We start from the raw sequence: 13597 nt of genomic DNA, 5'->3' as shown, positions 1-13597 counted from the left end.
AACGGCAAAGCCTGGCAAGCTCCCCGTGATGTATTCGATATGCCAAACACAGTAACAAGTGTCACAATGGAGACGTTACTGGGCCCGCTCGAGCAAATCGATGAACAACAGGAGTACCGTGACCGTGACCGTGATTGACAAAAGAAATTACTTCTCAACATTTTCACGTAAGATTGTGAAAATTAAGACTTTCTGATACAATTTAATAGCATGTTCTCCGTCACATTTGACTGACTGTTCTACACAACCCTGTTTTACAAATTTCTAATGTTGCATCTAATAATGTAGAGAATTAATGATAATTTATCCTAATAATAAATTTTTTTGTTGATATACATGTTATTGTAAAGGTCTGGTATGTGCATTTTATTCTTTTGCAGATACTATATGCCTGCTCTGGTAGCTTAGACCCTCTCCGTGGAATTCATGAAAAACCAAAGTTTTGTAACTGAATTTGTCCTCCTGGGACTCTCACAGAATCCAGACATTCAGAAAATAATATTTGTTATAGTTCTGGTTGTCTACATTGCAACTGTTGGTGGCAACCTGCTGATAGTAGTGACCATCCTGAGCAGTCCAACACTCGTGGGCTCCCCTATGTACTTCTTCCTGGCTTTTCTGTCCTTCTTGGATGTGTGCCTCTCCTCAGTCACTGCCCCCAAAATGATTGTTGACTTTCTCTATGCAAAGAAAACCATCTCCTTTGCAGGCTGTATGGTCCAGCTTTTTGTTGGACACTTCTTTGGTGCGGCAGAGATAATCGTCCTCACAGTTATGGCCTATGACAGGTATGTGGCCATCTGTAAGCCTTTACATTACTCTTCCATCATGACCTCAAGGCTCTGCAGCATTTTGATTGGAGTAGCCTGGACTGGGGGATTTCTTCATTCCATTATCCAAATTGCCTTTACTTCCCAACTTCCCTTTTGTGGCCCCAATATCATCGATCATTTTGTGTGCGACTTGTTCCCATTACTGAAGCTTGCCTGCACTGATACTTATGTCTTTGGCCTTTTGGTGGTGGCCAATAGCGGATTCATCTGCATCCTAATATTTTCCATGTTGCTTGTGTCTTATGGGGTCATCCTGTTCTCTCTGAGAAGTCACAGTACTGAAGGACAGAGGAAAGCCCTCTCCACCTGTGGTTCTCACATTGCTGTTGTGGTTATGTTGTTTGTCCCATGTATATTTGAGTACGCAAGGCCTCCATCTGCTTTCTCTTTTGATAAAATGGTGGAGATATTCTATACCACGCTAACTCCTCTGCTCAACCCTTTAATTTATACTTTTAGGAATAAGGAGATGAAGGATGCCATGACCAAATTGTGGAAAAGATTAATTTTTCTGTCTGATAAAAATAATAATTTATTAAATACATGATAAAATTTTTTGTAACATATAAAATCCTCTTGATGTAAATTTCGTGTGGCTCTACTAATTGGAGAAGGCAATGAAATAGACAACACAAGTTAAAGAGTTAGTGAAAGTGTTTTCATTATCTTGAAAATCACCTCAGAATTCTTAGTTAATGGGTATTTGATCATTGTATAATTGAAACCCAAGCACAAAAATTTGTAAGCCTACAACTGTACCTCATGATGTCTCACTAATAAAAATTAAAAAAAAATAAAAAGTTAGATTTGAATTGCATCCATATTTAAAATCCAGTTTCTAGGAAAAAATGAACAGAAATAATTCATCAGTTTTTGTCATCTGTATTGTAATTAAAAAGCCTTTGTGAGTTTAGCCAAATATGATTATGTTTTCGGAACTAAAATTACCTTTTCTGAAAAAAATTAAAATTAAAGAGTAACCTGGCCTGAGAACTGTGATCTGGAATATATAGCGAGATGTCCCCAGGAAGAGCCAAACTTGAAGCTTAATATATCTCTTACTGTGTTCACACAAAATGACTGGAAATGCTAGTAAGAACTATTTTCTATGATTGGTTAAATGGATTACTAGCAATGCATCTTACTTAAACGGAATCCTGTCCTTAAGTGGATGCATGCTGCAAACTAAGCATTTTAATTCCTAAACTATCCCTCCAGCACCATTTGTTTATAGTTTGCTTAATTTTTAGCAGTCAGAATTATAATATAATTGATATAAAAATGTATATTGTATCCTGCTATATTAGCACTTCTTTAAGATACATAAATATATGTGCATACACTATATATTTATTACTTGCACCAAAATCAAAGAAAGGAAAACATTATGGGACACCAAATGGAGTTACCAATTTTCTTGAAAATCCATTTTATAGAATGTATAGCCCAATTTACACATTTATCCAGAAATATAAAATATTTTTGTATTGATATGTACTCATATTGAATTGTATTCACATTAGAACTCAATCATCAGAAAAATGATAACGAATATAAAAGAATATATAAGCACTTGGTTTGCATGTCATTATTCACTAAATATTAGTATGAAAAGACAAAAATGTTTATGGATTAGAAATTAAAACTTTTTTTCAAGTAAGAAAACTTTATTCTTTGAAATCTGAAATTGTTCCATTTAATTACTAAACTCATCAGAGCCTACTTGAACTCCATAAAAATGTTCTCACGTCTCCATGGAAAGGAAAATTAATTCTTCAAGGCTATCTACTGTGTGATATAACTCTTAGGTCTTCTTTCGGCACAGTGATTCCAATACAATTGTAAGTATTAATTTTTATCCTTTGTTACTTTGTGGGCTGGAGCAATAGTACAGTGGGTGAGGCATTTGCCTTGCACACAGTTGACCCAGGTTGGATTCCTCTGTCCCTCTCGGAGAGCCTGGAAAGCTACCAAGAGTATCCCGCCCACATAGCAGAGCCTGGCAAGCTCCCTGTGGCATATTTGATATGCTAAAAACAGTAACAAGTCTCACAATGGAGACATTACAATGGTGCCCTCTCCAGGAAATCAATGAACAATGGGAGGACTGTGCTACTGTGCTAAAGTGATGATTTTTATATTTAGACATCTAGAGAGTTTTAAAGTTTTAAAATATTCTTTGTTATATATCCTACAGAGGAGTCTGATTGAATCCTCTCTGCATTGTTTAAGTATTTATTTAGTGCATTTTTCAAGAAAGATTCTGCTAGTTTGATGTTTATAAACCTTTTCTAGATTCAGCATAGAGTTCAGTTTCTTCTCAAGAACATCATATCTCACATAACATAGTTAATTTGGCCACCAGGAATTTGAATTCAGCTTTGTAAAAGTTTTTAAAAGTTTGAAAAATTTGAACTACATAGTATTTTTGTAGAAAAACCGAAAATGGTGTGTAGCTTTTAATTGTGGTTTCTAAAAGACTTTAGAAAACTCATTTTTATTTTCACAATATTTTTTTTGATTTGCACCAAAATAACAATACACTGGTCACTTGTCACTTGTCATATGTCATCCCATTGCTCATCGATTTGCTCAAACAGGCACCAGTAATGTCTCCATTTGTCCCTGTCACATGCTAGTATAGCCCAATGGCATCTGCTTGCCATTGGAACATGAAGAGCATCAAACCATTCGTTCAAGGTCTTGATGAAGAAGTCTGACCATCTCATATGTGGGCTGCCAGGAATTCTTTTGATGTTCCGTGGAATCCAGTCAGTAAGGGCTCTAGTCCAGCGGTTGTCTTCAAATCACATTCGTACTTGATCTTCTGAGCTTGCACTATCAGTTCATCAATGGATGCTTCCAATGCCAGCATATGTGCGTTGAAAGTGCAGACAGTCGAATTAGTCCTTATTCATTTTGGCAGCCTAGTTCAGTCATGAGATTTTAGCAGCCCCTCTTTGTTCATCTTTCTCAATGCTGCCGTGTTGGGGGCTCTGTCAGGGACAAAGGAATGAGGCCCATTATTGTTACTCTTTTTGGTATATCGAATATATCATGGATAGCTTGCCAGGCTCTGCCGTGCAGGTGGGAGGCTTTTGGGGCGGCCTCTAATCGCACTAATAGGTGCTACGAGATTTTTAGTTGACTGGTATGTTGTAACTGACGATCTGCACGCTGATAAACATGCCATGAACGCTGTGCATGGATGTGCTTCTCACATTCCAGGATAAATTAGATAATTATATCGATAATTTATAATAATATAGATAATTTAGGCTATATTGTATACACATATCATAAGGAAAAATAACAATGGAATGTTGTATAAGTTTTTTTTTAAAAAAATTTAAGAAATAATTTAGCACAGCGGTAGGGCGTTTGCCTTGCACGCAGCCGACATGGCTGACCCGAGTTCAATTCCTCCGCCCTTCTCAGAGAGCCCGGCAAGCTACCGAGAGTATCTCACCCGCACGGCAGAGCCTGGCAAGCTCCCCGTGATGTATTCAATATGCCAAACACAGTAACAACAAAGTCTCCAATGGAGACGTTACTGGACCTGCTCGAACAAATCGATGAACAACGTGAGGGCCTTTACCTTACCTTTACTTAAGAAATAAATTGAAATTTCTAAAGTGGCAACTGACCAAGGTCTTAAAGACAGTACAGCAGGAAGGACACTTGTCTTCCATGCAACTGAATCCAAGTTTGATCCTCACATAACATCATGGTCCCTGAGCTCTGCACAGTCCAGGAGTCTTCCCTGATTTTTGAGTCCAAGAAAACACTGAACACAGCTTAGTATGTCCCAATATCCAAATGAAAAACTGCGGGGAGCCCCGCCAGACCGCTCTCTGGCCCGTGAAGGTGGCCCTAGGATCCATAGGTGCAAGGAGGGACCAACCGAATGAAGACACAAGACACAAGAGACAGAGTACAGTTTAGAAACAGAGATAAGGAGACAGGACAAGACAGGACTTTATTCAGGGCAGCAGGGGTATTATATACTTTGCGACGCAGGAAACTATGCTTACATCACAGAAGGCAATTGCATCACTAGGTCATATGATATATTGTTAGGAGAGTTACAAAAACTACATGTTTCATGTGCTTGATTAGTCAGTGTCAGTTACTTCTTATTCTTAGGGTAGCTGTGACAAATGTTTTCTTTTAGACAACCATACATAGCTCATAGGCTGCGGTCAGAGCAGATGCAGTACCAGATTTGCACTAGTCAGGACCCGCTTGTTCAGGGTCGCATAGGCCAAGATAACCATACATAGCACAGGCACTTAGGCCCTTGGTCAGTTAAAGGGCCAGCTTCCCACAAAAAACAAGTCAACAAACCAAAATAAAAATTAAGGATTTCAAAAGGGTTGATAGCACACTCTATACTTTGAAGTCCATACTCCCAAATCTTCACAGTCTGTGAAGAAATAATGGCTGAATCCAACAATATATGGTGTAGTGTTCATCTGAACTGTAACATGCTTATGGCCTAGAACTGCTTTCCTGTGTTTACGGCCTCAAATCTTCACTTGATTATTAAATTGAAACATAACATTATCTGACTCTTATGGTTATAGATTATACAAATTCACTCCAACAAATTCACCTCATAAAATCTTGGTTTAACATAAAGGTTGATTTAATGGACATCTATGGTTTTTCTAAAATAATGCATGTTGCTCCTCTTCTCCTGACACTTTTTGTTATTTTTTGTTATTTTGAATCTCCATGGTTAATATGTTCATTCACTAGAGATTCTTGACTTCTAGAACCAAAATTTATATTGTACTATCAGGTAAAATTCTGTATAACCGAGATAGAAAGATACAAGAGTAGGTAGGGCACTTACCTTTTACATTGCAAACCTGGGTTTAATCTGCACCACATATGGTCTCCAAGCTAAAGGTAAAGGTAAAGGCCCTCCCGTTGATCGTCGATTTGCTCGAGCGGGCCCAGTAACGTCTCCATTGGAGACTTTGTTGTTACTGTGTCTGGCATATCGAATACTCTCGGTAGCTTGCCGGGCTCTCCGAGAGGGGCGGAGGAATTGAACTCGGGTCGGCCATGTTGGCCACTTGTAAGGCGAACGCCCTACCCGCTGTGCTATTGCTCCAGCCCTGAAAGTAAACATTCAATAAAAATAATCAATGTTCATATCATAGCTTTTTCAAACATGTTCATGATTATGTTAGAAGAATTAACCCTTCCAGAGGGGCGGAGGAATCGAACTCGGGTCGGCCATCTTGGCTGTGTGCAAGGCAGACGCCCTACCCGCTGTGCTATATGCACATATATTTATGTATCTTAAAGAAGTGTTAATATAGCAGGATACAAAATACATTTTTATATCAAGTATAATTCTGACTGCTAAAAATTTAGCAAACTATAAACTAAGGGTGCTGGTGGGATAGTTTGGGATTTAAAATGCTTATCTAGCATGCAGCTAAGCACAGTTTTGTCCCCAGCTGTGTCAAGAGTAATCTCTGAGCTACAGCAGGTGTGTCCTCTGGACCCAAACCCAAACCCAAATCAAAACAATAACCACAAAAAAGCCAAAAAAATGCCAAATCATTTGTACTATAGTATGGGAAAGAACATCCATTTGTGTACGTTGTGTTATCCTGTACCTCAATTAAGTGATAGGTTGTCTAATGATTAGTGGATAGAAGCATATGTATGGTCAACTAATTCTGTTCTGTCTTTCTAGCTCCCAATCGTCTTTTACCTATTTTTAAAAATGCAATTAAAATTTCTGGCTCTTATAGTTGTCCATTTTCTGCCCACAAGTTCAGCTCATAACTTTTGCAATTAACATAAGGCAGATTTTATGGAGACAACCTCTATGTTTTCTAAAATAGGGCATGTTGCCCCTTGTGGGTCTTTATTTACATCAGCCTATTTCAAACTGTGCACATATTCTCAGAATATTTCAAGGTGGCCACTGGTGAAAACTCACATAAATGGGGGCCACATCATGAGACTGGGGCAACCTGCTAGAACATGGTGCTAACTAAATGAATTTGGACATGGGCTATCATTTGAAACTGTTTGAAAACCACAACTAGAGATCACGTTTGCCTTTTACTGATCTCTTTTCACAGAAAAGAACTTAATGTGTTAAATTTATGTAATTATTCCATAATTTTGACTTTTACTTTTAAGACATTAGTTTAGTTGTGTTTATTATAGCCCCTCTAGTTCTGTTTAAATTAATAGTATTTTAGCTGATTCTAGAAGAAATGCTTTGTTTTGTTGTGTAGTTTATTAAAGTAAATGGACACCATTCTAAAAAAAAATAAAGTAAATGGACAATTTGTATAATTACTTTTGAAATGTATTTGCTTAGAGAATTCTTATTCTTAATTTTTATATAATGTTTCTTATATTACTAATTTATCTTTGATTTTAACAGAATCATTTTTGAAATTTTGTTTTAACATATAAAAAGTTCATGATTCTACTGCCTTTTTTAATTCTGAAATTCAAATTTAATAAGATTTTCCTTGTGTTTTATTTGCTTCAGAAATTTTTTCTTTTATTTCAGCTTCATGAATTTTTAATTTGTCTTTGATTTTTGGGGGGCCTCACGCAGATCCATTCAGGAAATATTCCTCTCTCCATACTCAGGAGTTACCTGTAGATGTCACTTAGGGAAGTGTGAGCAGTGCTTGGGATTGAACTGGGGTTGGTAGCATGCAAGACAAATAGCTTAGTCTCTTTGTTATATCTCCCAGCACCATTCTTTCTCATTTTTGATTCTTTGCTAATTTATTTATTCTTCAAGTTTCTTTGACCTCAGAAATAAAAGGTAATGTGTTCTTATAATTTAATACTCTTTCCATTATTTATTTTGTGACACTAAAGTAGTAGAGAATTAAATATTCGATTTCCATTAATGGAGACATCAAAAGACAGAAGTCAATATTTAAACATTAACTGTAAATGTTGAGTGGGATTAACACATGTACAGGATTTTGCAAAACCCAAGACATATAGATGCTACTCTCTAGTGATACGGTATTTTTCAGAATCAAATATGTGTTAGGACACAAAAAAGATTCTAGGGGTCAGAGAGATAGTACTAAGGTTAGGATGCTTGCCCTGCATGTAGCTGATCCTGTTGAATTTCTTGCACTACAGATGATCACCCAAATGCCACTAGGAGTGAGTCCTGATCACAGAGCCAAGAATAATCCCCGAGCATTGCCAGGTGTGCCTCACATCCCCAAAATAACAAATATCTACAATAGTAAAAATAGAAACTATAACAAGTTTCTTTTAATATTAAAACACTATATGGGGGCTGAAGCAATAGTACAATGGTTAGGGCTTTTGCCTTGCTCATGGTCAACCTGGATTCAATCCCTGGTACCCAAAATTATCCTCTGAGAACTGCCAGAAGTAATTGCTGAATATAGAGTCAGGAGTAAACCCTAAGAACTGTCAGATGTGGAACAAATAAATAAACTTTTTAAATAGGATATATAGGAAATAAACTAAGGCCATCTAGTATCAGAAGGACAATCAGGAATGAGAAATGCAGGCACCCTGCTGGATACTGTGTCAGCTTGAATGTAAAGGGCAAACAGATACTCTTTACTGCAAGTGGAAGAAGGAAACACAGGTTGACATTTCTGGGCAGTATGTCTCAAGGGTCCCAACTGATCCATTAACTTTATGGCAGCAAATCCCCAACACGGGACAACTCTCCTGAAGAAATACGTACATATGAACATACACTGACACCCAGAACAGCGCCAAACTTGACTCCCACATCACATTACTCACAATACTCACATCACTCCAGACATAATGAAGAGGATGGTTTCACCTGCTTTACTCTTGCAAAAACCAAAGTGAAACATCCCAAGCATGTAAGAATTTAGATTAACTAAAGGACAAACCCGTTTTTTTGATAAAATTTTTTAAAAACTTTTTATTAGTGTAACACCATGAGGTACAGTTATAGACTTACAAGTTTTTGTGCTTGGGTTTCAGTTATACAATAATCCAGTACCCATCCCTCCACCAGTGCCCATTATCCATCATTTACATTTTTTTTAAATTTTTGTTAGTGAAACATTATGAGGTACAGTTGTAGATTTATAAATTTTTGTGCTTGGGTTTCAATTGTACAATGATCAAACACCCATCCCTACACCAGTGCCCATGTTCCACCACCACAGGTCTCAGTATCCCTCCCACCCCTCATCCCCCCTTCCCACCCTGCCTCTGTGGCAGGGTATTCCCTTTTGTTCTCTCTCTCCTTTTGGGTGTTGTGATTTGCAAAAGAGGCATTGAGTGGCAATCATGTTTGGTCTGTAGTCTACTTTCAGCATGCTTCTCCCGTAGCACAAACCAGTTTTGTGGTGTTTTTATTTCTGTACTTCTTGACTGTGCAGATGTACATATATTGAGGATGATTGAGGACCCATATTAGTTGTTTCCTATGTGCCAATCCTTTGCTGATGTCTGTTTTTCTATTATCAATGATACTGTTTTGAATAATAAACTCTGTATCTGGAAAGAAATTCTCCTTTTACAGTAAATATCTGATCCCAATCACTGAGGCTAATATTATATATCTACCTAAAGTTTTATGTATCCACTCAAATTGGATTTTTTTTGTGGGGGGGGGGGGTTTGGTTGGTTTTGAGGCTATAATCTGGTGTGCTCAGGATTTATTCTGAGCTATGTACTCAAGGTTTACTCTTGGTGGGGCTCAGGGGACCACATATTGTGCCGGGTGATCAAACCTGAGTTTCCTGCATACAAAGCAAGTGCCCCATCCACTGAACTATCTCTCCTTTACTATCTTCTGTACTATCTCTGCACCCACATGTGTTTTAATCAGCATGTGTCCATATGTAAATCCCTGCCATACCCAGCTATTCATAATTAGCATGTATTTCATATGTAAGTGATTTTGGCTCAAGTGGGCTCATATATACATTATGTAAAAAGAGTTTCTTGACTTTGTTAATCTTCATAAGAACTCAATATTACTTGCAATACTTTTTTGTGATGGGAAAGATATATAGAATGTTTTTTTTGTAACCATTGAAATTATTCTACTCATAACATGTAGTAATGGGGAAATATGTGGTGAGTTGCCAGCTCCTGTTACTCTGTTATATTTATCTTTCGCACTCTGAGTAAGCATAGTGCAAAAGGATGAAGAAAGCCATTCCACCTATACCTCACTATTATTGTTGCCATATCATTCTTTGTTACAGGTAGACTCACATATCTGTGGTTAAGTATCTGTGGTTATCACTATTGGGAACAACCTTGATCAACCATGTGATGTTGAGCCAAGAGCCAAGAGTAATCCTTGAGCATCATTGGTTATGGCCCCTAAACAAACAAGAAACAAACAAACAAAAGGTTTGCTAGCAGAGAGATATCTCTTAAAGATTAGTAAAAAAATTCTGGCCAGTTTTGTCCAATGAGTACTTAAATACACAAACAATAGGAACCAACGTTCAAATCTTACCTGTATCAAGTAGACTTCATACAGTAGTTGGTCTTCCAATACAGACTGCTTATCTGGCAATGAAGGCACTGATTAACATTCTACCTGCTGTGCTATCACTCCAGCCGTGAATAAACTAATATAATATTTGGCAGGTGGGAGATTATCATGCTTACTTAAAGATAATTTCACTAGAGCCATAAATGTGTACATAAAATTTTGGAAATTTTACTGAATATTCTTCTTTGGGAAATCCTTGAAAGTGCAAACTGTAAAAAAAAAGAGGGGTTTCCCATTTTGTGACTTAAAGTTCCAATAAACTAGTTGACTTAGAGCAAGTTTAAGTGATTAAGTAGAGGAGGAAGATTTGTCATAATGGGAAAAAAAACGGGGAAAGGGGAAGTGGCCATCAAAATGAGATGACACATGTTGATTTCCTTGCATGGAGAAGTCATAGACATGTCCTTAAACATTTTTCATAAATGTTCAGTATCTTGAGTTATGCCTTGAGAAACATAGATGGAAAAAACAATAGAAGGAATTCATGGTCCTTTCCAATGAGATGGTATTCAAATGTGAGGTGAAAGATTATGCAGAAATGTGTTCATATCAACAATATCAAAGCAGAGAAAAAAGGAGGTACCAAAATCCTAAAAAACAAATGATCCTAAAATGAAGGCATTCATATAATCAGTGTGCAATTGTGTATTTACTAAATAAAATGCCAAGGGCCAAGGCGGTGTCTCTCTCTCCACTCCTGCGTTCCTTGGTCTCACACCAATTCCCTGACCCCAAGAAGGTTGATGGCAATTAGGTAGATGAAGGAGGAAATGAGGACCTGTCTGGTTGGTGTTAGTTGCAGTTTATTCCATTCCCATCTCCATTCTCCTCTGATTCTCCTCCTGCTTCTTCCTCCCCCAACACTACTTCATTCTCCTTCTCTATCCCACTTCAATCTCCTTCACTCTCTCCCAGCCCACTCTAACAGTCTTAGTTAAATCCCAATGTATGAGGAGTTGGGGCTTACATATAGATGTGGTCATACTATCAACAGAGAAAAACTTCCCTAAGGGGAAGCCTCTTCTGGAACATATTCTCATTCAGCAAGACGACTCTTCCAAGACTAAAATTCCAATTATTGATGTGTTTCTCCTTTCCTCAGTCCAACAAACATATAAGCATTCATAACATCAATCATTTTATATGGATACACTAAGAGATACATTAAGCTTATAGAATTGTTCTCCTGGGGCCATTTGATCTCAAATAAGATTAGTTTTTCCTATCCCTAGCAAGCATTGTCCTAATCTTTTCGTTACTTTTGGATCATGACAGCGTTTGCCCATGACCATGCTCTTAACTTAATGGTTGAGTATTGTGGCACTTTGGCCTGTCCCATTTCAATGCCAGGGTAGCTCACAGCTTGCCCTGAGTCCATTCAGTCCCTCATCAGGACCCTGCTTTGGGGGTACTAGGAACTTAAGTTGAGAAAGCAGATGCCTCGGAATGAATATTATTCGGAGTCAATTAACTCTCAAGTTACAGAAGCATAACTGTCTTCCTGTGTCTATACAAAAAGGACTTTGCTTTAAAGTAAACTATGCAAAAGGCATAAGGAGAGGAGAAAGGCAATATTAAATTATAACACAAGTTTGGTGTCTTTAGAAGGATCTGACCTTACAGTGACAGTGACAATGTGACCTTACAAGTCAACAGAGTCTGATTAGGGGAAAGAGATGATTGACTGGTTGGGGAAAAGAGCATAGAGAAGTTACAGATAAGCACGCAAAGGAATGGGAGTGATTCAGGAGAATTGTGATAAAACTAATCTTCCTGTGGTGAGGGAAACAGGACATACCAATATTATCCTAAAATGCTCAGAACTACATTCTAATAAACACGAGAGGATAGGAGGTGCTTCAGGAACACTGTGATGAGTTTCACCCGATAAACCTAAACTCTTTGTGGCAGAGGACAAAGCACAAACCAATGTTATCCTGCATGCAATCATTTCTAATTGCTTCTACCACTGAAATTAAGATATTTCTGGTTTTACTCTGATGGATCATTTCAATTCTTTATCTTTCTGTGGAATTTGAGATATATAAAAATAGGAGGATTAAAAATATAGGGATTTATCAACTTCTTAGAATGACCATTTTTTTATTGGACTAGTGAGCTAAGGCCAATTTTCTTCATAAATTTTAATTCTGTCATAAAGTCTATCAGAGTAAACATACTTGGATTCCTTCCTTTTAAAAAATGAAAAAATAAAAACTCATTTATTTCTCTAAATATTTTATACAAATTTTAAAGTTTTGAGTAACATGTCAGATGTAAATAATATTAAAACATGTTTGATTTATCTAGACATCTTTGCATAAATATATGAAAACCTTTGTTTCACTTTTGGGCCACATCCAGTGGTGCTTAGGAATTATTCCTGGTTCTGTGCTCAGCGATCACTCTTAGTGGTGCTCAGGGGACCATATGTAGATCTGGAGATTGAATTTGCATTGGTTACCTGCAAGGCCCCTATTGCTCTATCTCTCTAGTCCAGAATTTTATATTCTTTAATAATTATGTACTTTACCTTAATCCTCCTATTTTCTTAGATATTGATGCTGAGTCTTTTCCCAGAACGCAGTTCCTGCATACTTAGAAGCATATAAAAACTTTCACCCTTACGCTTCAAGTTCATTGTAGACCCTGTACAATCACTATACTATTTCTTTTCTTCTTCTTTTTTTTATGTAGGTGTACTGCTATTTATTCAGCTACTGATCAGGCTGATTGAATTGTGCATGAACTCCACAATGACTTTATATTTCTAAAGGAAATGGAAGTATATTGAAATATATCTTGTACAAGTTTTTAAAAAATAATGGAAAGAATAAAAAGAATAACTAATTGGTCAGGGACTTAAAGGTTTTTCAAATACTTGGCAAAAAAAAAGCCAAAATTTGATTTTAGAAAATAATACTTCTGGGAAAACCAAACCCTGGAGGGAATTAAGAAGCAGTACTAGGTTCATCATATTGCAGAAAAATATCTTCAAATTCTGCTTGGAAATCGATGGGCAACCTCTTTTAAAAATATTCTTCCAGGATCATGTAGGAGACAGTTCTGTATAACATTGGGGAATACTTTCTATCTCTTCAACACAAGAAGCTCCTCTTTGGTGTTTCAGAGGTAGAAATGGAACATGGGAACAACCGTCACTGTTGACCAGTCTGTAAATGGATGTTTATCTTCAGAGAATAAATGATTGCCATCACGA

General features: G+C 37.2%; 1 protein-coding gene across 1 annotated transcript; it reads left to right on the top strand.

Moving 5' to 3' along the window:
* The first annotated feature begins 423 nt into the window (after positions 1 to 423).
* On the top strand, positions 424 to 1380 carry LOC130042681 (olfactory receptor 4C15-like). The gene has a single exon (XM_056134832.1). It carries the CDS (start codon positions 427 to 429, stop codon positions 1378 to 1380), a length of 954 nt encoding a protein of 317 aa, XP_055990807.1. The 5' UTR covers positions 424 to 426.
* Positions 1381 to 13597: the final 12217 nt, after the last annotated feature.

This window comes from Sorex fumeus, unplaced genomic scaffold, assembly GCF_029834395.1.
Source record: "Sorex fumeus unplaced genomic scaffold, SorFum_2.1 ptg000007l, whole genome shotgun sequence".
NCBI lineage: Eukaryota > Metazoa > Chordata > Mammalia > Eulipotyphla > Soricidae > Sorex > Sorex fumeus.
The sequence above is the reverse complement of the archived record's forward strand: the minus strand, read 5'-3'. Positions and strand labels throughout refer to the sequence as shown.

What these genes read in the sequence shown, in the direction of transcription:
- LOC130042681 (XM_056134832.1), top strand. Translation starts at nt 427, where the DNA reads ATGAAAAACCAAAGTTTTGTAACTGAATTTGTCCTCCTGGGACTCTCA.